The sequence below is a fragment of the Neovison vison genome, chromosome 1, assembly GCF_020171115.1.
Source record: "Neovison vison isolate M4711 chromosome 1, ASM_NN_V1, whole genome shotgun sequence".
NCBI classification, from domain to species: Eukaryota; Metazoa; Chordata; class Mammalia; order Carnivora; family Mustelidae; genus Neogale; species Neogale vison.
In genome coordinates, this window is record NC_058091.1 from 102,493,190 (window position 1) to 102,520,235 (window position 27,046).

General features: G+C 39.6%; 1 protein-coding gene across 24 annotated transcripts in view; it reads right to left on the reverse strand.

Moving 5' to 3' along the window:
* The window catches only part of DST (dystonin), a 471,247-nt gene that overhangs the window by 184,390 nt on the left and 259,811 nt on the right, over nucleotides 1–27,046 (reverse strand). For 23 of the 24 annotated variants that reach the window (XM_044253404.1, XM_044253203.1, XM_044253186.1 and 20 more), the window contains one exon: nucleotides 6,878–7,044. In XM_044253404.1, the coding sequence (XP_044109339.1) occupies nucleotides 6,878–7,044 (167 nt within the window). Of the gene's footprint in view, nucleotides 1–6,877; nucleotides 7,045–25,199; nucleotides 26,195–27,046 lie in introns of those variants that run through there. The other variant, XM_044253246.1, reaches the window with a different exon arrangement.

The following is a 27,046-nucleotide window of genomic DNA, read 5'->3' on the forward strand; positions in this document are numbered from 1 at the left end:
CATAAGGGAAATCTGAGTGTTAGAGAAGAGTAAGAGAATGCTGATGGGAGCCCGGAGAAAAGGCATATGTCAGGTTTCCAAGGAAAGGGAGTCTTCCATCAAAGCCCAGTTCCTCTTGCACTGTACAGTCTCATGTCCTGTTCTGAGTGCGTCAGCAGTAGCACATAGGGAGGAAAGGAACCTGACATTTATTACACACACGTCCTAAATCTCTGACATTGTGACAGCCATCTTCTCCTATGTTATGTGATATGTTCTGACATGTTACCTCAAGACAACCCTCACTGCTGGCATTCTAACTTCTTAAATAATCATATCACTGTGAAATCTGCCAACTTATTTTATCATTTTCCCCCTAAATTCCTAACACATACCTGCTTAGACTAATAGCTCACACACCAAACAAACAGAAACATAAGTCTGCCATTTCAGCTCTGGCACATAGCTAAAAATCTAAAAAATAAAATAAAATAAAAATAAAAACAATTTTATGCTTAAAAGCTTAAAACATTATGAGTAAGATGATAAGTGTTAAAAGAACAGGAAAAAAATGAATGGGATTTAGATCTGCTAGACTGCAATTGAAAAAGGGAATGTTTCTCAAAGGCATCACGGCGGTAAAACAGTGCAGAAGGAGCAGTTTCAATGCTGTTCTTCTCACAGACAATTCAGATACAGGTCTTAAAATTTTAAATGTATTATCCTTTGACCTAGAAATCCTACTTCTAGGACCTTATTAAAACAACACATTCACACATCTACACAAAGAAACATACAAAGCCCAACAGTTTTTTATAGCAAAAAACATAATGTCCATCAATATGATGCTATTAAATAAATTATGTTACAGCCATACATTAGAATACACCGCAGTATTTTAAAAGAATAAGGGAAACCTATTTCTGCTGGTATGGAAAGATATCCAAAATAAATTAAGGAGAAAGAAAAATGCAAAATAACATATATGCCATTATCTCAACTGTGTTTTAGAGAAGATTATAGTAATGCTCAAGATTAGGTACTTATGTAAGTCATACCTCAGCAGAGTTGACCCTTCCCTCCCACCACCAAAAAAAAAGTGATTATATATGCACAGAAAATTTCTGGAAGAATATGAAAGAAACTGAACAGCTGCCTCTAGGGAATGGGACTGGGAATCTGAGGAAAGAAATCACATTTCAATGCATACCCTTTTATTTTATTTGAATTTTTTATTATGTTAATGTACTACATTTTCTGTTAGTTGCTTTTTTTTTTTTTTTAAATCACAGATACAACAAAAGGAAGGGCTGTGACAAGGAATACTTATTGTAGAAATTGCTATAAAATGTACCAGTCTTTCACAATGAGCTCTGAGAAGTCAACTGTTTTGAGTTTCTTTGATAAGTTAATAAGCAATTTTATTTTGCCTCACAAAGTGAAATACTTGTGACTGTTCAAAAAATTAGTAACTTTCAGGGCTCTGTGTCTATGCCCAGCCCATGGTCACACACAAAGCACCGCCCATACCTGTGTGGTGTTTGCACAAAGACATACACACCCTCGTACCTCAGGGTTCTGCAGCCTAAGGGCAGACCTGGTTCTGAAGGAAAAAAAAAAAATCACCTCATCACAACTAATCCAACTTCCTATGGGAACATTTCAGGCCCTAAAGGGCCTCCTCCCAGTATTAAACCAGTCCAATCCAAGCCTGTGGCTGAATCATAGGCCTCCAGGTCAGACTATTAAACAAGACTCCCACCAGGGCCTTAAGTTGAATCTTCCCAATTACAGCATTTTGAAACATTTCCTGTAACGAAATATGATGGCCCCAATAAATTCTAATTCAAAATGCAAACAATGAACAAAATCACTGCTATCCAACTACGATCAGACAGGTGAAAAATATCTGGATGCCTAATTAGAAAGTATTTAAATGGTGTGCTCCTGATAATATCTATTTCAAAGAAGTTGAGTCTTTCCTGAATGATATACTTAAAACTTGCTTGTGAAAAGGCAGCCAGAGGTCTCAAAAGGAAATTTACATGAATGAACAGCAGCATAATTTAAAAACAAGACTAGGACTAACAGATGCTAGCAAGGAGATCCTGCAAAACACATCCCCCCAACCCACACACACACATTTCAGTCCTGACATACTTAGCATCTTTCTCTACCACACCTCAGGCTCGCCTGGCTCTACCACACATTTTGCACTGTTCTTTCTGGCCTGTGGGCCCACGTTCATGTTCATGCCTGCTCAGGCAGACGTGTTTTCACAGTGAGCGATGCTGTTTTGGAATTTGGCTTTCATCAATGTTCTAGGGCAGCTATCTACATGCAGTGACTGATAAATTAAGACAAGCTGGGGGCTGAATTTCAAGCTAGAAGTCAGAGCTTTATTTCTTTCAAAAAAAAAAAAAAGGAAAAAAATCAATTATACTATGATACTTGAGCACTCTCTTAGATCAGAACACAGAAACATCAGTTGAACCCTCTGTTTGGAACACCTGCTGTGAAGAATGTGTACTACTGACAGGAATTTAAGTCCTCTATATCCAGACTCTACCAGAGTAATTAATCCATGAGAGCTTAGAATCCCGTGGCTGTGGATTCTCAGTTAATTCTACTTCTCTTGTTTTTAAGCTACTTAGTCATCGAATGCTTTTGTGACATCCTTTTGATCCAAGTCCATCAAATCCAGTCTTCCTTATTATTCTTTTCAATGAAAATTAAGGTTAGGGTCAAGAGTGAGGCTTATTTACCCAAGATCTCTTACCAGTTGTGGTTTTCAGTGGAAAGATTTTAATATGCTTTAAAGAAACATAAACTATACAAACAAGTACAACCTAGTACAGCTATATGGCAGTTTAATTATTTGAATTCTTTGCATTAACAACGGAACATATCAGACAGACATTCCTAGAAGGAATCAGGAACAGCTTCCTAAGACAGAATTAATAGAAAACCAAGGTTTTTGCATCATTAACCTATATATTTATTTTTAATTAAAGTATAGTTGACATACAATGTTTTATTAATTTCTGACATACAACATAGTGATTCTACAATTCTGTATATTATACCATCCTCACAATAAGCACAGTTATCTTCTGAATCATTGACCTATTTAAATAGATTGAATAGGGGTGTCTGGGTGGCTCAGTCAGTTAAGTGTCCAACTCAATTTAAGCTCAGGTCATGATCTCAGGGTCATGAGACTGAGTCCCGTATTAGGCTCTGCGCTGAGCATGGAGCCTGCTTACGATTCTTTCCTCTCCCTATGCCCATCCCCTCACTTGCAAACGCTCCCTCATTCTCTCTCAAAAAAACAAAACAACAACAACAACAAAAAACTATAGAACTATCCTTTGTAATCTCTTCCACTAAATCATACTACTTTATCATTCTTATTAGCCATTGCATAATCCATGCTCTTCAATTCCTTAGGATAATACGACACACCAAAACTATAAAACAGTTCACTTGTGGTTTTGCTCTTACTTATGCTAAGTGTTTTCATGTTCTCTTATTATCTCAGTCCTTTATGAGTTGTTGCAATGCTACTTTCATGGATGGCTAATTCCCAGTTATGCAATTAAATGTTGGTTCTCATTAATTTCCTTCTTTTTACTTCACATTGGTAAAGTACTGCTTACTGGTATAAATGAACATTCTCTCCACTTCAAAAGTCACATTCTTATATGGGAGCACTAGTAAAAATATATGCTGGACATATACTTTCGACAATATTTATAGTAACACAAAATCTGAAGGATGCTCTCTGTTTCCACTTTAGATCAATATTTCTAAATCTTCAGAAAATAATATACATAAAAATCTGATGATATCACTTACTAAAAATGGTATTGGTTTATTTTTCAATGATAAACAATATCCATTTTCCTTCTAATCTCCAGAGAAATCTTTCATATTCTCTCGAGAACATGCAAACTTGCTCCCTCAGGAGCCCCACATCCCTCCTTCCAGCCGCCACAACAACAATCTGAAGGTTCTTTCCTGCTAAGCCTTCACGTCCTCTTAAGCTCCTTATTGACCAAGTATTCCATACAGTCAGACCTGGTATTTCAGTAGAAACCAAATACGTGTTCCACCTCAGATAAGTTTTATTACATAAGTCAAATTGAACTCATATAAAAAAGTCTTTTTATCCAAAAACTATATCCAAAATTCAATTAAGTGGAAATGTTCCTACAGCAAATCCAAATATATCACAAAATTTGTGGAAATAATTATTAAGTAAAAATAACTATAAATTAGATACTACTGTCTAATTGTGATTACTATTGTCCAATATCCAAAAATTTGCTTAGGGATTTTACAATTGTTTGTAACTTTCTCAATTCCCTTTAGTATGTTAAGGCATTCAACAGTGAAAATTAGGTGTAGTTCAACACTATCCATTTAATTCTTACACGTTAGAAGAAAAAAACTTGATTGTTTTCTAAGTAAAAAGAAAAGTCTGAGGACCTTAGCTCAAAATACAGTTCCACACATGAAAGATTTCTTCCAGTGAAAAAGGCCACTGTCTTCTAAATCGAATTTAACTGATTTAGTATCACTTAAATCCACCAAATTACAAGTTCAAAACAAATAACATTCACGAGATCCAAATTCTCTCCTAAAGCAATATGAGCTCTAAATCATTAAACTTTCCTAGGAAATTTGACCATCTCTGACAGATAGTGACTTATTTAAGTACTTAAGAGAAAAACACATAGCATGCGTATACTAATTTGTACTTCTACTCCTTCACAAGTATTAAAGAGACAATGTCTTGAGACCATTGTTTTGTTTGTTTGTTTGTTTGTTTTAAATTCTAGTAACACAAGCTTAACTTGTTTTCAATAGTCTTTTTAAAATTTTTTAATTTTCTTTTATTTTTAAAGATTTTATTTATTTATTTGACAGAGATCACAAGTAGGCAGAGAGAGAGAGGAGGAAGCAGGCTCCCTGATGAGCAGGGAGCCCGATGCGGGGTTCGATCCTAGGACCCTGGGATCATGACGGGAGCCAAAGGCAGAGGCTTTAACCCACTGAGCCACCCAGGTGCCCCGAAACCATTGTTTTTAAAAGTCAATTATTTTAGAAGAATAGCTGGCTTCTAAATGCTTTGTTTCTACTTACAACATTTCAAAGAGAGAAGAGCACACCCTCAAAGATCCATCATGACATAAATCCTTCAGATATAACAATCCAGATATTTTTATTCAAAGGCCAAGAAGATCTTATCATCCTGGGTATACAATGTGCCCAACTACACAGGCCTTCCCATGGCCTCCTGTTTTGTCACTTGAGAAGTATATTGTGATCACTGAAATGTCTATAACTACTAAACCCTCTTGGCCTTGTGTTACTCAAGGAGATCGGATACTTTATTTTCAGCATGCGTAGGCAAGTTGATTCTGGCTTTTCCTTTTAATCAGGCAGACTGTACCTACCTCTACTGAAATGTTGTTTCATAAAGGAAGCTGACTACTGGGTGTTTTAAAGGGGGATTGTCATGTGGATGCTTGGGATATCTGTTACAGTGTTACCAATGTTGAAACTTCCAAAATAAGAATGAGAAAAAGAGAAGAAGGGGAGAGAAAAGGGGAATGAATGGAAAAACAGAAAGAAAAGGGAGAGAGACAAGGAGAATGGGATTTTAAATCATGCAGACCTGGATTAAAATCTCAGCTCTACAATGTATTAGCAGCATAACCTCGGCAAACCCAAGGTTCCTCCTCTGTAAAAGTGGGATAACAACAGTCCCTGTTTTGCTGGACTGTTGGGAGACCTGAATGAAGTAAGACATGGAAAGCAATGAACAGAAGCCTCACATATAGACAGGTAACAAAATAGTAACTACTCTATAGAATTATTGTTTTTATCAAATAAGTTTGTTAGTTTAATGAGTTATAGCTTCAGCTTACTCCATCTAGGAAGACAGTTCTTTGACAACATGATGTAATCTTTGCAAAACTAAGAAAAGTAACTAAGAAAAGATCAAGAAATACACTGTTTTCAGTAAATATTTTCTGGGGATCTAGCTCCTTATAAGACAATAAAAGCAAGGAGTCAAAAACCAGAGGCCCCAGGTCTGAATCTCAAAGCTGCCTCTTGCTGGCTATGTAGCTAAAAGCAAGTTTTACCCTGTGCCTCAGTTTTTGTCTGTCAACTGGGGATGATAATATTCCTATAGGAATGTTGTGAGGACTAAATAAGTTAATGCATGTAAAAACTGCATAGGATAGCATCAGACAGTAAGTGCTATGTTAGTATTAACTGGGATTTAGTTGTTAATAATTCTCAGCAGATGGAGTGCTTGGCTGGCTCAGTCAGAAGAGCACCAACTTCTGATCTTGGGGTTGTGAGTTTGAGCCCCATGTTGGGTGTAGAGATGAATAAATAAAACAAATAAGCTTAAAAATATAATAACAATTCTTACCAGAAAACTTTTAACCACCCCAATGTTGGCCACTTCTGAACCCTGCTACTCACTAGAGTAATGAGCTTAGGAGACTATAATTTGGATATGTGTGAGCTTTAAATGAGAACCACACCCTCACCCCACCATTCATCAGTCCTCCGCATGCACAACTGTGCTCATCCACCTGAAGATTCTGTATTATCAGACCTTATTGTCTTCCAAGTAACCAGCAAAATCCAAAGGTGTGTTATAGCTATGAGAGTCTGTGTGTGCACAAGCTTAGAGTGATGATCTCATAGCAGTGGAAATGTGATGTTTCTACTTAGGCCCGGTCTGTATTTTCTAACTTTCTGCCATGCACATGTATTGCTTCTGAAGTAATAAAAGGTTATTTTGAAATTTGGAATCAAAAGAAACGCTTCTCATATTTGTCTAAGGAAAAAGCCCCCCCCGCCAATTTCATACCTGTATTTATGAATGATGGCATTAAATAGTTTTCCATCTCTCCAGCAGGTAGTGAAATTCTCACACCGTATTCCAGCATAACCCTCTGTTGCCTGCTGTGTCCACAAGAGCAATCTCTCCTTAGCAGACATGTCCTCTGACTCTCCAGTAACATGGATATCAGATATCTAAACACAATAGAAAGTATTAAAACATTAGGAGGAAAGCTAGCTCAGACGGAGAACTACTATGCACCAAGAACTTTGGCAAGTGTTATTTTACTTGATCCTCATAATTCTCGTGGGAAAGCTAAGTATATTTTTCCCATTTTACATATAGGGAAACTGAGTTTCAAAGAGGTTCACAGATAGAAAATTAGGATTTAACCCACACACCTAGTTTTTTTAATATGCCAAAATGTCACAGCATTGAAAATCCTAATTTTCAGTGAGATTCCTCTTCATTAACCAGATCTGTTAAAATAACTCAACCAAGTGTTTTTCTAAGTTCAAGATCAAAAATTAAAACTACGGATTACTCTATAGATTACCACCCCCAGAGGAGGATTTGATCCAACAGGTATTCTGTGTAAAGACCAAAAATGTCCCCAATTTACTACATTACATGACAATTTGATCTAAACTCTCTTTAACTTTCTCACAAGTCCTTGCTCAGCTTACTCAACAAGAAATCTGTATTATCTGACTTTTCCCTATACTTTATTTGTTTTCATTAAATTTTCTAAAAGTTTCTTCCACTAAATAAAACAGGTCTTCAGTTCACATGATTTACATTTTCTCAAGAACCTCTCTAATAAAGGTCCTACTTAATCTGCTGATAATGACATTAAAGCACAGAGTGACTCTACCAGGGGTCACATGGTGATTCCAAAGCTGGGATTAACACCAACAAACAACTGTTCCCTCCATCAGTGCAGGAGGCAAAAGCCAAGGGATCAAGGAGACAGGCAGGAAGCCAGGATCAGGATGAGTAAATAAGGAATTGGAAGCAAAACGTAGGGAGTCACAAATCACTTTGTAACAGGAAAAACATCAGTAAAGTCATGAGATTGGCTTCTAGTCCTGGCCACTAGTCTCATAGCTTTGAATAATTCATTTCATGTCCATGAGTCAACTTCCTCATCTATAAAATGAGGAGGGAGGAGGAGAAGCAGATCATGTTTAAAACTTTTCATGTTTAAAGCAGATCATGTTTAAAACTGAAAAAAGTTTTAAACATGATCTGTGTTCATGTTCATCCTCCTCATGTTCATCCTCCTCAGAGACTGTAAATATAACCCAGAAGTCAGAGGTCAAAACAGGCAGAGTTAAGCAACTGAAAGTAGAAAGTTTTAAAAACCCAGACTGAAGAAAGCCTTTTATGCACAGCAGTGCTTGGCTCAAACAGGAAGCCCTTTATCCTTCCCAGCTGCCACGAGAGCCAGAGGCATGGCCAACCCGGGACCCTGTGCAGACTGCGGCAGTCAAAGCCCACACCAGGCCTGGCAGCTCCTAAGAACACCCGCGGGGGCCACACATACCCTTTCTCTGCTATTCAGCACAGACCGCTATGCCCCGTGGTGCTCTCTCCCAGCCACAATCTGAAACATGCTCCTTGACAGATCATTGGAAAGTGGAGCACAGCATCTCAACTTACTTTTTTAAAGATTTTTATTTATTTATTTATTTATTTGAGAGAGAGAGCGCGCGCGAGAGCGCATGAGTTGGGGGGGGGGGGGACAGAGGCAGAGGGAGAAGCAGACTCTCCCACTGAGTAGGAAGCCTGACATGGGGCTCAATCCCAGGACCTGGAGATCATGACCTGAGCTGAATACGCAGATGCTTCACCGACTGAGCCACCCAGGCATCCCCACAATGTCACAATGTAATCATCTTTCCTGAGAATCTGTGCTAATCTCCACAGCATGATAAGAACTATGCATATACATGAACACATTATATAGGATATACATACAGGAAGAATTCCTTTTTCTTTTTTAATGTGGAAAAAGAGACCAGAAAAGTCACAATATTCTTTTACCTAACTTCTAACAGATACTCTAAAATTAGGCTAGAGAAGTTAAGCTCCGTCGGCTAAGCTTCCAGCTCGTGATTATGTTCAGGTCATGATCATGTTCAGGTCATGATCTCGGCATCCTGAGATCAAGCCCCACCTCAGCTCTGCATTCAGCACAGAGTCTGCTTGGGATGCTCTCTCTCCCTCTTCCTCTGCCCCTCCCCCCAACTTGTACACTCTCTCTCATCTTCTAAATAGATTAATAAATAAGATCTTTAAAAATCAATAAATAAAATAAAATTATGCTAGAGAGCCTCTCCAGCACATCCCGGGAGTTTAAACCCCATCTCCACTATTGATGCTCCAGCTCCTCAACTGCTTTAAGATCATTCTCTCACTTGTAAAATAATGATGGTAATTGTTATTGCACTGTGTTGTGAGAATATGAACACAAACCCAGCATAACGTCAGCGATTTTATTATTGTGGTTTTTATTATTCGTTTTGACAAAGGGGGAAGCAAAACTTTGGTTTTATTATTTTCCCAATTCTCCTACTATAAAGGGAAGTAAAAAACAAAGTTTTTAAATTTGCTGCCTCAAACAAATAAAAATCTATAAAAACAAGGGTTCAGAAAAATGAATCTAGGAAACGGTGAATGAGAAAGTTGAACCTCCAGGTAAAATCTGACAACAGTTTCCTCTTAGCCTTTACGAATTGTAAGATCAACTGCTTCTGGAAACCCTTACACCACAGGAGCTACATGGGTGGTAATTACAACTATATAAAGAAAAAAGGAGGTAGCTAAAGAGAGCGGGGACTATTTTCCACGGGTCAAGAACCACACCAGTCTAGTCACTGAATTACCTATCACAAGGGAAGTCAGTAAATTTCAAGTACAAAGTAAGTTTTAACAGGTTCAAGCACAGCACAGCATTTTACCCAAGGAAGGATATTAAAGCAAGGGGGAGTTTAGAGGATGAAAACAGTCTAAATATCAACCAGGAGAAAGTAATGGAGTCTTATTAAATAAGGTTCCAATGGATGAATTTCAGATTATTATTCCCACACACACTATTTCAGACTGTTACACGTGTATATACTACTTAAAAACCTGTGATTTTCAAATGTTACAAACCAAGCTTTAACATATCAAAGACTGCTAACCCACTGACTTGTTTTCAGCTTTTCCTGCTATTTCCAGTTACTTGAGTATTATTCCTATAGGGAAACTCATGGTGTTTTTTTTAAAGGTCCTATTACCACTAACCACTACCTTTGAGTATATCAAACTTTTCATGATACTATGCAACCAAAACCAAAATGAAAAATAAGTTAAACTCTAAAAATCAAGTCTGCAGTCATCACAGATCACCCCTGATTTAAAATCTGTGCATTCAGCAAATCAGCCCGAATCCTCCGTCAGTGACAGGTCAGGTCTGATTCCAGGAGGTAACTGAGTTTCCTTCCTTCAAATCCTGGCAGCAATACAGAGATCAGAGAAGGTGTGCATTCATGCTGCCTGGGCTCAGATTCCAACTCCAACAGTTAACAGAATTGTGACCAAGAGCCATTTGCATCATCACTCTAAAATCCTTTTTCCTCATTTTGAAAGCTTAAATGATGACCTCATCATTTCTACCTCCTTGAGTGGTTCTACAGATTCCATAAAATAAATCCACATCAAACATTTCGCACAGCGCCCGGCATGTAGAAAACACTATAAATGTTAGCTTCTCCCACCATAATTTTATTAGCCATGCTTGCCGCTTAATGTTTCTTCCCAACAATCTGTCAGCTAGCCCCCAAAACAAACAAAATCCTTTCTCTCTGCGCTCCTTCGGGTAACTCGAAGCCCTCATGCCTCAGCACCAGGTCATTGCTGGCTTCCACCCAAACGCAGGCTCTTCCTGTCGCTGAGCCATCCATGCCTGTATTTCAACCCTGCCTCGTCTCTCCTGACCCGGCTTGACACCATTGTCAAGATTTTCAGAAATGTCTATTCTGTGGTAAACAGAGTCTCTGACCTCTTCAGGACCTTACACTGTTTCTACCATTTTACTCAACCAGGTCTGCCCCTTTTGCCCCAGGTCAAGTCCCACCCACCCGCTGGCCCCTGTAGACAGGTGAAGTGTATTCTAACTCCCCTAGTGATGCACAATCAACAGTCTTCCAACCACGACCCACATGTCCCAACAATCCATTTTTATACCACAGGCCACTCTTGTACTACTACTTTCTTCTCCTTTAAAATGTTCCCTGCATGGTTACCCACCCCCTACCCCCAGAAAGATCTGACACGCAGCTCAGCCTGTACCCATCTCCCTCAAAGACCACCTTCTCTCCACACCTGCTGCTACATTCTTTTTTTTTTTTAAAGGTTTTATTATTTATTTGACAGACAGGGATCACAAGTAGGCAGAGACACAGGCAGAGAGGAGGAAGGCCCCCTGCAGAGCAGAGAGCCCGATGTGGGGCTCCATCCCAGGACCCTGAGATCACGACCTGAGCCGAAGGCAGAGGATCAACCTACTGAGCCACCCAAGTGCCCCCGCTGCTACATTCTTGATCTCAGCGCCTTACGCCAGAACTAGCCCACCTCAGACCTTTAAGTTTTGAGAATGAGTTCCTGTTCTTCTTCTTTCATTCTCTACCCCCAACTAAACCATTTATCTGGCTTCATCAACATCTCACATGCCTTGACCTGTCCAGTTGTGTCCCACTCCGTGAGCCCTTTTCGATCTTCACCTCCTTCTCTATCTGGCCTGTACGACATGAACCACCACTTCAAATGATTTCCTCAACTCCCTCACGAACTTCCCCTTGTCCTGAAATTCCCAGGTCGAAGCCCAATGCTGATCAAGTCAGCTATATGTCTCTTCTACTCGCCACCTATGCTATATGCTCCACTGGAAAACTACAGTCCCATGTGGGCTGCTGCTACCACAAATTCCAGCTCCGTAATCTAGCTAAGCGCTCTAAGAAACCTGGCACTTCTTCTTGGCATCCTAATTGCCCAGTTTTTCCATCCCTCACAGTATCTCTTGCAATATTCTTTACCATTTGCAAGAAACTCCCTAACTTACCACACCCTGATTTTCACAATCACTTTTTTTTTAATCTCCTTCTTTATAAAGAAACTAGCAACATGAGTAAGATCTCCCTCCCTTCCCTGCCCTGCTACACACAAACTTGGCTTCCATATGACCTGCTTTTCTCCTATGCTCAGAATCCTTCCACCTCCTGCCTCCTGGGAGTCTCACTCTATCAATCATTCCTTCCTCATCTGGGTCTTTGCTCTTAGTACTTAAAATACCCAAATCTCTGCCATCCTAAAATAAATAAAAATAAACAAAGCTTCATAAACTCAATTCCCTCTTTACTTATCACTGTCTCTCTCTCTGTCCAGTAAAGCAACTGAAAAAAAACTGTTATTTTTTTATGTTTTTTAAATTGATTTTGTTTTTTGTATTTTTTATCTTTATTATCTTAACCTGTCAACCTGTTGTGATTTGGCTTCCATCCCAATCACTCTACTAAAAGTAGCAGTGACCAGAAGAAAGTGAGGGAGGTTCCTGTTCATGACATGATTTTCTCAATGAAAAAAGGAAATCAGACAGGGAAATGTAACAGAGGAAGTGGTGGGCACAAAAGGAGGAGGTCATATGGCACCTGAAGAGCTCAAAGATACTGTGAGCAATCATCTACTACCTCCTCTTCCACAGGCTCGCTTATGCGAGAAGCACTCCCAAGTGGCTGGTCAAACCACTACTGGGAATTGATCTTACAATCATCCTCATGGAGCCTGCAGCCTAATGACAGAAAAACACCCTGAAGAAAAGCTCAAGTGTTGCTTTCCAATCTATTTTCTTTTTCTTTTTTAAAGATTTCATTTATTTGAGAGAGAGTGAGCATGAGCAGGGATGGGGGAGAGGGACAAGCAGACTCCCTGCTAAGCAGAGAGCCTAATATGGAACTTGATCCCAGAACCCTGAGATCATGACCTGACCCGATGGCAGACACAACAACAGAATGAGCCACCCAGGCACCCCTCAATCCATCCGTTTCCTAATCCTGATCTCTCTGAGGCATCTGTCCCTGCCAGTCTCTCTTCCCTGACTTCCTGATGTCACTCCCTCCTGGTTTTCCTCCTGCCTCTCTGGCCTTTCCTTCCCAGTGTTCTGCTACCCTTACATTAGTGCCATTCCTCAGGCTCGGACTTCAGCCCCCTTCTCTTCCCACTCTTCCTGTACAGTCTAATCTTCAACAGTGGTTTCAACTGCCCCCCCAAAACTGATAACTCTAGGATCCCTAAGTTACATCCAAACCTCACCCCTGAACTCAAGACCGAGAAATGCCACCTCCCTAATGAACACTTCTGTCAATATAGTAACACTAACCATATACTGAGCACTTCAATGAGCCAGACCAAGAGCTCAAGTGCTTCCCAAGTATTCTCTCATGATCATCCCAACATACAATCTCATTTTACACAGGATAACGAAGCATGTTATGTGACTTGCTCAACTGCTCACACTACTAACAAGTAGCAGTAAAATCTGGACTTGAATCTGCCTGGCTCCACTGTGCTTTATCCTACAACCTCTTCAAACTCAACACAGAGAAAAATTAATCACTCTTCTCCAACCTGTTCTTGCTTCTGTGTTTGTAGCTCGGAGGATGGCCCCATCAGTTACCCCACTTACAGTGTCTTACTCATTACAGTATCTAACTCAGTCACTGCTCGGCACATAATAGACAGTAAATGCCCCATGAACTATGTCTTTGTGACTGAGTTTGGCACCTATGGACTCTGAATTATTTCACTCAGGCAACCAGGATATGCTGGATCATTCTGCTTCATCATATACTTCAAGGTCCCACACAGGAACGAGAGGCTTAATTACAAACTCCAGCCAGCAACACTGAGGCACCCATAAAAATGTCACTTGGCCAAGTAGGTTTTTGTCTGCTTACTACTGACATAAGAGAAATGACACATTTCACAACATTTTTCAAAAAACTTATTTTGGCACTATATAAAAACAACCTAAATCTAGTATTCTCTAAGTTCAAGAAAAGTGTGATGAGATGAGGTCAAAATGTTTGAATTAAAATGTCTTTATATTGCAAGTCCAAATGAACGCCAAGGTCAATCGCACAGTAACTTTTTTTTTTTTTAAAGATTTTATTTATTTATTTGACAGAGAGAAATCACAAGTAGGCAGAGAGGCAGGCAGAGAGAGAGAGAGGGAAGCAGGCTCCCTGCTGAGCAGAAAGCCCGATGCGGGACTCGATCCCAGGACTCTGAGATCATGACCTGAGCCAAAGGCAGCGGCTTAACCCACTGAGCCACCCAGGCGCCCCTCTCACAGTAACTTTTAAGACACAGTTATGATAGGTCATTAGAATAGTACTGGGCCCAGCAAAGCTTCCACCTTCTTCTAGAACTGAGTCTCACTATTGGGATTCTCAAGTTCATATGAACTGTCATGTCTGGTCTGCATCTGAGGAGCTATTTTACTTACAATTGAAATGATTGTTTTGGATTATTTTCTTCAATTTTTCAACGAAGCAACTTCATTGACCTTTTTTCCGGTATATCCACTTTAAATGTAAAATTTCAGTAAAGAGTTTATCACAGATTCTGCTTAAATTTACTTTTAGTATTAGCAGATAGAATTGGTTCATTTCCCACATGAAAATGGTACTGAATTGGTTGAAGTCAATTAACAGAAAAATACACAATCTTCATACATTTTTTTGCTAACTATACATACATTGTATAGGCCAAATCTTTATTTCACTTGAACTGCATAGGAAATGTTATTTCCTTCCCATAAAGCCCAGAAGGTAGTGGTGTCACTACCGGACTAGAGCAAGAAAGGGCAATTTGCCTTTGACTACCATTCTATTTACATATATTCCTCTTCCAAGATAGTTCAAATCGAAATTAGAAAGAGGAATCTACAAGAATTTTATGTGAAGTGCGAGTGTTTTCCAGAGCCCTGACAAAAGCTGGTTTACATAGAACAGTTCTAGGTTTAACAGTATGTGACAGTAAGGCATGCTCAAAAACTGCACGGTCACATTATTAGAAAGTGGGTTCTCCAATAGGGATTCTAAAAGCATTGTTCCTACTGGAAATAGAAAAAATGCTCAGAAAAATCTAACCATTTAGGTAAGAAGTCCTCAAACTCATTTGAATTAGGAAAATGGCTGCAGGCCATATATTTTAGCAAAATTATTTTGAGCCATGTAGGGCATTAAAAAAAAAAAGAAAGAATCCAGATGCCAAGTATATGAAATCATTTTCATAGTTCAGGATCCAGAGTCTTGAGAATAAAAAAGTAACCATTTCTGTCTTATCTTTTCACTCTACAAAAGCAAGATCAAAACCTAAATTAAAAAAAAAAATAAACAAACAAAAAAAGACCAAAAACCTCAGCCAAAAAAAAACCAAAAAAGGCTATCAAAAAAACAAAGCTCTCCTACTTTCTCCTACCTTCACGTCTCTTTTACCATGTTACCTCTGCCCTCAGACACAACACTGATACTTTACTACATAATTTCCCTTCTCCCTCTTGGCAGAGCAGAGACAACATACGATAATCAGAACATAATAATCAGAACTAACAGAAGGTGTTGGCAGCTATAGGGGAGTCTCTGGAGGGAGATGGTAAAGAGGTCCAGGTGGAGGAAATTCAAACACAAGAAATCAAGACTAACCCAAATGCACAGAGTCCGAACTGGTCGAACCAGGCATGTGCCTGCTCGGGGATGAGCTTCATAGTGCCCATCAGACCCAATGCCTCACAGAGCACCATCAGGCAATGTGAACCACAGACTCAAGAAACAGCTCAGAAGACACAATAAACACCTGAAAACAGACTGTTTCTGCTTCTGCGATCTAGGAGCCAAAGAAACCAGAGCTAGAACCCTCAAAAATAAAAGCATGAGTTGCTCCAACTCTTCTGAAACACAGTCATGTGTACTGACTCATCCTGCCACTCATGCTCAGTCATCCTTAGGAAGACATGAGCGCTTAATAAAAGGGATATATTAGTGGTCCCACGACTGTATTTAGGAGAGAAGAGGGTCTTCTATTATGTGTTATCTCTTTTTTCCCCACTACCAACTACTGAGTTGCAGTAATTACTAACCTTGGTCTGGACCATCACCTCTAGTCTCCAATGTCAAGACCAATGACATCTTAAGACACAATCATGAGACACCTGGAATAATATTGAGCTCAACAGAGCTTCCATCTTCTTCTGGGACTAAGCTTCAGTGTCTGGATAAGTAATAGTGTCCTATCCAGACTCACTGCACCAAGGCTTGGGCTATACTCAAATGCCAGTTTAGGATGTCCTGGACTCTGCAGCCATAGTACTCCAGCTCAGTCTTGGCTGATCCCCCATAGACTCAAGCCATTCCCTTTCGACTCTATGATCAAACCATATGAAATTCAACCCATGTAGACCACATCCTCCCTCTCTCTTAGAGTCCTCCAATCAAGCTACTTCCCCCCCTTGAAACGGTCTCCTCATACTCTGCCCAACATGACACAGATTAGGTGCTCAATATCTGTTGAGTAAGAAGGGGGGAGGGAAGGAAGAAAGCAGGGAAGGAAGGAAGGAAGGCAGGCAGGCAGGCAGGCAGAAGGAAGGAAGGAAGGAAAGAAGATCAGAAACGCGGTTCACGTTTTCATTTGATATGAATGAGTTTTAACCTATCATGTCATGTAAAACTTGTCATTTTAGAAAAGTAAATGGTTTCCAATGAACCTCACTTTCCAGTAATAATACAGCACCCTGACCCCTGCACAGAAGTACCCAGCAACAAGCACAGGCCCACGGATCACTCAGTGAGAGCCCAACATTAAGTAGTGAAACTAAGCTTCATCCACATCATTTCTCTAAAGCAGTTTCAGAAATCTGACACAACAGATAACCTCAGAGTGTCTTCCAATGAAAGAAAACAAGCCACCATATCCCATCTCAGAGCTCACTCTGCTTTCATTCACAGCTTATTGCTAGATGACCTACTTACTGCTAGGTAAATTGCAACTGCCTCACTATGTTGGTCAGCTGAGACTGTAAATGTGAAAGTCCTTTGAGCAAAGTCAAAGCCACAAGACAACTGGGCGACAGGAACACCCTATTTTTACAGATGTTGTCATGGTTCTGGCATGCACTGAGAACACGAGAACAGCCAACTTGCGAAGTTGAATCAGATATTTCCTAAAAGATTCACTTCGTTTCTGTAAAGAATGCTTGGATTTCATTCTTCTATACAAGGCAAATAATGCAACTTTTATTTTTTTTACTTTTAAAATAGTTGTAATTTGATGAAAAGATTAAAAAGTTTAATCAAAGTTGCTACTTAAACAATTTACGATGCGTAACACTGGAAAAGGCAACATCTCTGAAGTTAAGAGAACTAAGATATTTAGCTTACAGAAAGCTATAAAAATACTGAAGGATTAAGGAATTGGGAGAACTCAAACTGAAAATACGCAGGGCCATTTGGGGGACCCCTCATTTCACTGGTGAGCAAGCTGAGGCTACAGGAAGTGAAGTGACTTGTCCAGGGTCCCACAGTGTGCTAGCAGAAGGCCTAGGGTGTGGACTTAGGTCTCTTGAATTTCAGACCAGAATCGGCATGAAGTTTCTCCTTCACATTTAGACAAGAAATCCTTACAACTCACACTCGTTTTTCCCTCAGGTCAGTAGACCATAAGGGGGTGATTCTTTTCAGTGCACCATTTGCAAAATAATCCTCACTAGACCAAACACAACACCTCAAACGACCGCCTACACCCCACAGAACAGCCACTTTGCTTCCAGCATTATGTCCTTTTCTCATCTCATACCAGAGCTACTATCAACAAGGTCTCTGAAATGGACTTGTACTAAGGTGTAAATAACCAATATATGCTCTAAGAATAGGTTATTTCCAGGGGTTATCTCGGGTCTAAAAGACTGACAAAACTGTACGCTAATTATGGAGTTAGAGGAATATACTGTCTGATAAATAATAAGTATTCAGGAAGTATGTGCTGAAGATAGAGTGAGAAGATGAGTGGAGTTGGGGAGACAGCCAGGGACAGCGTACTCCAGTTAGGCAGAATGCTTTATGTCCAAAGGAAAGAAAGAAATGGCCTGTTACAAATTTTGAGAACATATAGCTCTTCTACTCAGCAGATGGTTACAAAGTATTTCCACCTTTCCATAGAGCAGAAGATAGTAATAAGATAAGATAGAAGGTATCAAGTACTTAGAGTCTAGTAATTCCTTTTCAAGCACATTACTTCTTTTAATGCTCAAAACACACCAATCTGTTTCACAGATACAGTAAGACCTGGGTTAAATTTCATTCTTCTGATGTAAGATCTTTTAAGTTCTCTTTCCTCTGCTACACCAAATTTATACAGACTTTCTGTACCATTCCAGAAAGAGCTTTACCTATCAGTGAACTATCTCATTTTATAGAAGCAAAATCTGATTTTTAAAAAGATTTATTTATTTTAAAGGGGAGGGCAGACAGAAAGAGAGAATCTCAAGCAGACTACCTGCTGACCATGGAACCCAATGTGGGGCTCAATCTCACAACCCTGAGATCATCACCAGAGCCAAAACCAAGAGTTGGGCACTTAGCTAACGGAGCCACACAGGCACTCTGAAGCAAAAACTGATTTAAGGGACACACAGTAAATATAGAAATGATACTAGTCAAACATTCTTCCTTGCAGAACACAAAATAACTATTGGTTCAGAGTGGTAGACACAAGAGTGTTATCAAAGGAAATTCAATTCTTTCATATATCTCTTATTAACATATAATATATTAGTTGTTTCCATGGTACAGGTCTATGATTCACAGTGCTCACCAAAGCGCATACCCTTCCCGATGCCCATCGCCTAGCCAGCCCAACCCTCCCACTCCCCTTCTCTTCAGCAACCCTCAATTTGCTTCCTGAGATTGAGTCTCTTATGGTTTGTCTCCCTCTCTGGTTTCATCTTGTTTCATTTTTCCCTCCCTTCCCCCATGATCCTCTGTCTTGTTCCTCAAATTCCTCATATCAATGAGAGCATATGAAAACTGTCTTTCTCCGATTGACTTATTTCACTTAGCATAATACTCTCTAGTTCTAGCCACCTCATTGTGAATGGCGAGATTTCCCTTTTTGATGGCTGCATAGTATTCCATTGTAGATATGTACCTCATCTTCTTTACCTATTCATCTGTTCATGGACATCGAGGCTCCTTCCACAGTTTGGCTATTGTGGACATTACTGCTATAAACACTGAGGTGCAGGTGCTCCTTCGGATCACTACATTTGTATCTTTAGGGTAAATACCCAGTAGTGCGATTGCTGGGTCGCAGGGTAACTCTATTTTCAGCTTCATGAGGAACCTCCATACTGTTTGCCAGAGTGGCTGCATGAGCTTACATTCCCACCAACAGTTCAGGTAAGAATAAGAATGAAAGCTGCAGGCTAGAAAAGATGGATCTCAAAATTCTTCTACTTTCAGAGTCTCTTAATGTAATTACTGCACAAGTAAAAGTATAACATTGGGAGGAAGACTGGCACAGAGTTCTGGAAGGTGGTGACCTGTGTTCAATTCCTGACCTCATCACATACTAGCCCTGTGGCCTTTCTGGGCCTCTGTTTCCTCTCATGGAAAGTACCTCCTCACAGAGGTGCTGAGAGACTAAAATGACACATGCACATGGTTTGGAATAGCACCTGTCCTACAGTGAACCATGGTGAGGACTATCCCTTAAACTCTTTTATTCACACTACTTGACATTGCAGTCAGGCAAAAGAAAATCCCATATTGAGTTTGTCAACACAGGCAAATATTTCCAAGCTGAGATGTTTGCTTCCAAAGACAACCTCTTCAAAGATGTTTTAACTATTTTGGCAGAAACAAATGTAATCAACACATTTTTAGTGAGTGCTTCCAAGTTTCACAAATGTGTGAAAATGCTCCACAAAATATTTTTAACAGCAAAGATGGCACAAATATTTTGAAAATTCTAACTGGCTAAAACTGTCTCCCTAAAAGGAAGAGTTAAATAGAGGATAAAAGCAAAAAGTTGATAGAGTTCAAGTGTTAATCCTCTAAATTAATAGCTACCTTTAGCAAATGCTCATTTATTTCTTATTCAAATAGGGGGGATATAAAATAACTATTTTTTCTTGTACAGCAACAGTTTCAAACTTTCACATATCCTTCATTTAACTGAAAAGACCAAGGCATTGATAGAGATGCCTTATGCAACTTTTTTATAACTAAATTTTCACAGACTGGTTATGAAATCCAAAAAACTAGCAATGGTAAAATTTTTTTAAAAATTTTTAAGGCACTTCCATTTAAAAAGATGAAACTATTCAGAAAAGAATGAGCTAGTCAACTGTAAACCAAAAGACCCTTGTTTTCAAAATCTGTAGACCAAACCTATCATATAAAAGGAAAAACAGGGTGGCTCAGTGGGTTAAGCCTCTGCCTTTGGCTCATGTCATGATCTCAGGGTCCTGGGATAGAGCCCCACATCGGACTCTCTGCTCAGCGAGGAGCCTCCTTCTCCAGCACCCCCACCCCCACTGCCTGCCTCTCTGCCTACTGTGATCTTTCTCTCTGTCAAGTAAATAAATAAAATCTTAAAAAAAAAAAAAGTAAGTAAGAAAAGAAAAGAAAAAGAAAAACATTCAGGTTTTATTCTAGTGCTTAAATTCTTTTTATTTTTTTTTAAGATTTTATTTATTTATTTTGAGACAGAGTGAGAGAGAGAGTGCATGAGCAGAGTGGAGGGACAGAGGGAAAGAGAGAAGTACACTCCCTGCTGGGCAGAGAGCCTACCGTGGGACCTGAACCCAGGGCTCTGGAGTCATGACCCAAGTTGAAGACAGACGCTTAACCAACTCAGCCACCCTATTACCCTATCCTAGTGTTTGAATCCTAAGAGCTCAGTAGCCTAAGATTCAGAAAAGATTTGGTTAAAAAAAAAAATACCAATTATATTTCAGTGAGTTTGAATATTAATGTAGTCTAACATTTTGAGATGGTTCTCAATTTTTTAAAATTTTTATAATATAAAAGTCAATTAAAAAATTAAACTCTTCATTATGTACAGATTAACTTAATTTGTACAATATCCCACACCTTATTTCTCGTCCTTCTCTCCTTGGCTTCCTTCTTGGGTTCCTGCACCATACATTGCAATTCACCAGGGTATTAAAAGGAACAAAGGAATAGTCCCGTTTTCATTAGTTAATACGGCTACATAGTGTAGTGGGAATTTAACGTTATTCATAATTATCATCTTAGAGGTCTAACTTTCAGGTGACTAAGTTTACAGTCATGGTCCCTGTCATTTGTTTTAAATAAACAATGGGATATACTGTACGCAGAAAAGAGCTATATTATATTTCTCTCAGAGTGCCTTGTTTTGGTTCAATATATAACAGGTACATCATAAGTGCCTGGTAGAGAAATAAAAGAAGAGAGAGATGGAGGAAGAGGTGAAAACACTAAACAAACAAAATGGTATGCACTTCTGTACATGAGTTCACAGAAATTTAAAAGTGAAAAAGATGTACATGGGGAAAAGTGAGTAACGTGTAACAGGTAAGAGTTCAGTTTGGTCGATAGCTGGGTGACATCCAAGCTCTTCCGCTTAAATTATTTACCATTCCTGAAGTTCAGGAATGGTAAAATGGCAATTTTACTGAGTTGCTACTCTGTAAAATGGAGCCAAAAATAAAACCATTTCATAAGTTTGCTCCGAAGATTAAATATCATAATGGTGGCATGTCTGGCATGCAGTAGGACTCAACAAATACCATCATTATTAACAGCAGTATCATGATCTAGTCCAATACCCTCCTTTCCTAGAGAATGAAATGGAGACTTAAATGAAAAGAGCTGTCTAAGTCATACAGCAAAGCCTGACTACAACCCATACCTCCTGCCTTCTGGGCTTATAATCCACACTGCTTATCAGAAAAACTACCTTGGGCCACCTGAGTGGCTCAGTCGGCTGAGTGTCTGCCTTCGGCTCAGGTCATGATCCCGGGGTCCTGGGACAGAGCCCCGCATTGGGCTCCCTGCTTCTACCTCCCTCTGCTGCTCCCCTGCTTGTGCTTTCTCTCTCTCTCTCTCTCTCAAATGAATATATAAAATCTTAAAAAAAAAAAAAAAGAAAGAAAGAAAATATAAACTACCTTGAGAAGAGAATGAGACACAAATGCTAAGCTAAGGTGATACTGGTTCCCAAAACGTAGTGTTTTTAAGAAACATGTGAGAGGGCGCCTAAAACATGATGCCATGTTCTTATGCTCCACCAGAGCATACTCTGATCAAGATAAACGGGGGTAAGGCGTTTCCAATAAGCATTCCATAAGCAGGGACTCTAGAGTCCCCCTTGAAAACCACCACTGTAGGCGAGGAAGAGTAACAACTTCCCTAGAAGAATCACCTGTGGAACTCCTCCCTAATCTATTGCATTAGAATCACTGGGGTGACTTCTAGGCACCTATATTTTGTAGAAAGCTCCTCAGGTGACACCTACATGTGCTCAGTTAGAGAACCAATGGCCTATACACAGAGGAAACAACCAGCTTGGTTGATATCAATGTAACAAGACTAGAAAGAGGTGGGATTGTGAAACTAGAGAAGTAAAGGAGTGCTTTGTGGGGAAAGCTCAAGGGCAAAGGTAGGAAACCTTGTCACAAGGTACAGGAAGCACATGAGTCTTAGACAAGTAAGAAATCTCTCAAGAAGGGGGCTGCAGTGAGCTCATTATTCCCTGTCCCTAAACATGGCTTGCCTTTGCCACCTCTGTTTATAACGCTCATCCTTCACAGATGAACATCAACTCCTATAAACATCAGCCCTGCTCTGACCTCCCAGCAACAGCTTTCAGAACCCTGACAATTCATCAAAGTAGGTTACTGAGTAGTTCAGCTCGGTTAATGTCATTTACTGTGTTGCTATAAGGATATGCTTTAACCTCAGTTTTGAGTTCTTAATTCTATAAAAGAAGAACTATTTTGTATATTCATATGGTTCTTAAGATAAAAGACATAATGTGTCTGACATCTTTTTTCCAATTCCAATGCAATACACAAATCTAAGATACTCTTTTTTTTTTTTTTTTTTTTAACAACTCCTGACTCCTGTGATTATGAGATTTTATTCTGTGGGCACTCAAGGAGGGCTGCTGAGTAACCTCCACAGGGCTCTGTGGCTGGAAGGGCTCTCTCGGTCGGCGCAGGAATTCAAGCATTTAAGGAGGAGGTAGACTGGTCGCTTATAGCAAAAATGATAAACTTCACAGGCCCAGGGAAGTTTAAGTCAGAGGACTGTACTAATTCAAAAGTTAAGAAAAGCACAAGAACTGTATCCTCTTCTGCTCAGAAGTTAACTCAAAGTCCTCAACCCCAAACCTGCAGACAACTGATCAAGAGAAAGAAAGGATGTGACAGGGAAGACATAAAAAAGATCCTGCAGGAACAAATAAGGAAGGAATGTTGGCTAACCGATCATTTCTGAGACATAATGCTAATGAAGGGGCTGAGCACCCACATCTGCATTTAATTCTCCAATAAAAAATGCAGAAGCCAATGCAAGATAAAGAGTTCTGTGCATAGTTCTAACCAAAGGTAATTAAGCAAACAGAATCAAACACCTGCAAGGTTAACCAGGAGAATGTCCTATGGAGAGTACCCAAGCTGTTGGTTCTGACTCTTTGTAAGCTCCAAAATGAAGAATCTTTGTCTGGACTGCAAGGAAGTAAGACGTCAAACTCCTCAGATAAATAATGACACTACACCATTCGGCTTTTACCCTAGAAGATACGAGGCTTTGTGAAGTACCCCATATCACAATTATTCAACAAATGTTAACTAGCAGGTTTGTGCCTTCTTTTCATCATTGAAGTTTCAAAAATCTATACCAATTAGAAGGGTAAAGTCCTTTGGCATGAGAATAAAACAAGTGTGTGTGTGGGGGAGGGGTTATGTAGCACTTAGGAAAAAGATTTTAAGAATTTCCATTATTGAAAAAATGTAAAGCTTACAAGAAGCCATATTATATACAAAAAACAGCTGGAGAACATGGAGCAAAACAAGCGGTTTCATTCCTAAACACAGAACAGCTAAGTAGTTCCCTTTTGCACTGACACAGAGGCTATGCTTTCTTTTTAAAATGTAACCCCTGAAAAATGTAAATCTAAGGACTGACATACTATTGGCAAGACGGGGTAGTGTGTCTATACAGAAGAGCTTCCCAGAGCTCTGCAGCTAAGGTCCACGAGGATCACGCACACTGACCCTGACAAAACCTCATTCTATTGCTGTGCGGACGACCCTAGCTGACCTCGCCAGGACTGTTTAACATCACATACCCCATTTACGTCCAGAGATTTTGTTGAAAGACAAAGTGAGAAAGAACTTAAAGAAAAGGCCCTTCACTCCCACCTAGTTACACGTAGAGGTTGTCTGGGTAATGCATGTCTCAACCAAGTAAATAAATACTCACTTCCATTTCAGAAGACAAGTGAAAACTCCAGTGAAGTCACTTGTCTAAAGCTAACTATCAGTGTTAGGAATAAAAATCTCAACTTTCTGGCAGTCAGTGTCATACCAAAATACCTAGGACATGCCACCCAAATGATGTCTGATTTTAGAAAGGGGCTGGGGAATAACTCATATCAAAGAGACAAAAGAGACTTGGGCGATTTTATCTGTGATAATCACCCCAACACACGCACACGCGCGCACAGAATTAAAAGCAATTATGTGAGTGTTCCTGTGCATGAAAACTGGTGGAGAACTGGAACTGGCTTTCCAAACTTATGGATCAGCAAGTCAGTACTGACTGATAACTGGACTGTATCCTCCCAACATGAATCATGAAGCTATTATCTTCTCGTGACTGTTTTCTGATTCAATCTTTGCCTACACTGCACCCAGTTTCCAAAGGCTCTTCCATAGGAAAAGTCAAGAAACGTGAACTAGAGAACTTCAAAAGATGTGCACTCCCTTAAAGTGACTTTTCTAAGTCTTCCAACAGTAACAAAAATATACAAGGGTTTAAATTTAAGTGTGATCAAAGAATGTGGATATCACAGAAAATAAAAATCATAGTAACCGAACTTAAGGTTACAAATAACAAAATGCACCGAGAACTCTCCAACTTTCACATAAACTAATATGAATACAACTTTTAAAATAGACAAATTACAGAATCTCAGTCAGATATGAGTACCTGAGTCCTTATTTACACCTTAAGCTCAGACTCCACATTTCACTTACCTCATTTCCATCTGTGTCCTTGGAAGCAGAGGACACAATGGTACAGAGGGAATGACATCTCTTTTTTTCAAAGTGAAAATGGTATATTTCACAAGGGCAAAATCTCTCAGTGTTTTGCTTCCCTTGAACACTGCTATTATTTTTTGATGGGTCTTCAGAAAACCCACTTTTTTCAAATGATCTCTCCGTACCATAGTGAATAGAACTCAAGCTGGCTGCCTTTGGTAACATTAAAATATCAGTTTTTCTTTGGAATGTTATTTCTCTCCTGCTGGCATCATTTAAATGTTCCTTCCTCTTTACACAACATGGAGTGCTGTCCGTTTCTGGAATCCTTTCCTCCAGGTCACTAACTTTTACTTCTCTGTCACCGTCATTAGCAGAAGTGTCCACATAGTGAGACAGACTGCCTGCAGCACTCGGCACCAGTTTCTGTTTAACACTGTCAACTACAACTCGTGTCTTCCCTTGCGGATGCGGAATCCCAACGTCCAGGGTGGGGTCTGGGACAACGGCGTCCTCCGGTACCAGTCCCCTGGGTAGAAGAGCTGGCTGTTCCTCTGAGAGCTGAACGCCGCTCTTCTTCTTGCCTTCATTTTGCTTGTTTGGCTCTACTGACTCTCTGTCACCTATAATTGTCTTGATCGGCTTTCTCCTGAAATATTTTCTTCTGGGAGAGTATTTTTCAGGGCTCAAAGGAGTTTTGGCAGGATCTAAATACTGTTCTTCTTTCTCGGCTCTGACACATCCACAGACATTCCCCATTTGATTTGTAGGAAATCACAGTTCCACAGACTCGCTCATTTCAAAATCCAGGACTTCCTTCGATCTTTTGCAGTAAGCCTGAAAATTCCACTCTGACCTCTAAGTCCTCGGACTTTGTGACCATCCTCTTCAGCATGAGGCCATTTTGCTTATGAGAAAAACACACGCAAGAAATGCCATGGCATCTTGCCCAGCTGGGTCCCTGTGTCTCATTAGACACCGGGGCTTATTTCTGGCCACCAATCCTCTTAGACAAACATTACTGCTCACTGTAAAACTATAACGCTGATGAGCTTTCAAGGCAAACCCTTAGCTTTATCGTACGAGCAGACTCTGACCCTCCCTTTAACTTTCAGTTTTCTGAAATGCAGTTACACTACCAAAGTTTGCTTTAACCTTTGAAACTGTTGGTGGTTCAACAAATCTGAGAGCAAACAGAAAGCAAATACCAGTCAGGAGTCATTTAGCAAAATGCCTTTCAAATGTTATTTCAGAGAGTCTCTAACATATAATTTTTTTCTTAAGAAACACTAACTAATTCTGGTACTTGCCAAAAAAGGGGGGAGCTCAAAAATTTCTGTAAATTACACTAAGCTTTTTTTCAAAACATCAGCCATTAAAAAACAAAAACAGGATGATTCGCTAGCTGTAGGAGAGATAATAAATGCTAAATTCCTAAATACTCAATAAAAATTATTTCTAAAATCAATCTCATAGCAGCGCCTGTGTGGCTCAGTTGGTTAAGCATCTGCCTTTGGCTCAGGTCATGATCCCAGGGTCCTGGGTTCGAGCCCCCCATCAGGCTCCCTGATCAAGAGGGAGTCTGCTTCTCCTCTCTCTCTGTCCCTCCCCTGCCTCTCATGCTGTCTCTCACTTTCTCTCGTAAATAAATAAAATCTTTAAAAAATAATAATAAAATACAATAAACCTCATAAAATATAGTATTTTTCATATTACATATCAATAGAACTTTTCATATTTTGTATTACATTTTTCTATGCCATTATATTTTCCAAGCCATTTTCCTTATATGGTTATTAGGATTTTTACATAAGCAAACTGATCAATTTTATGATTTGAAG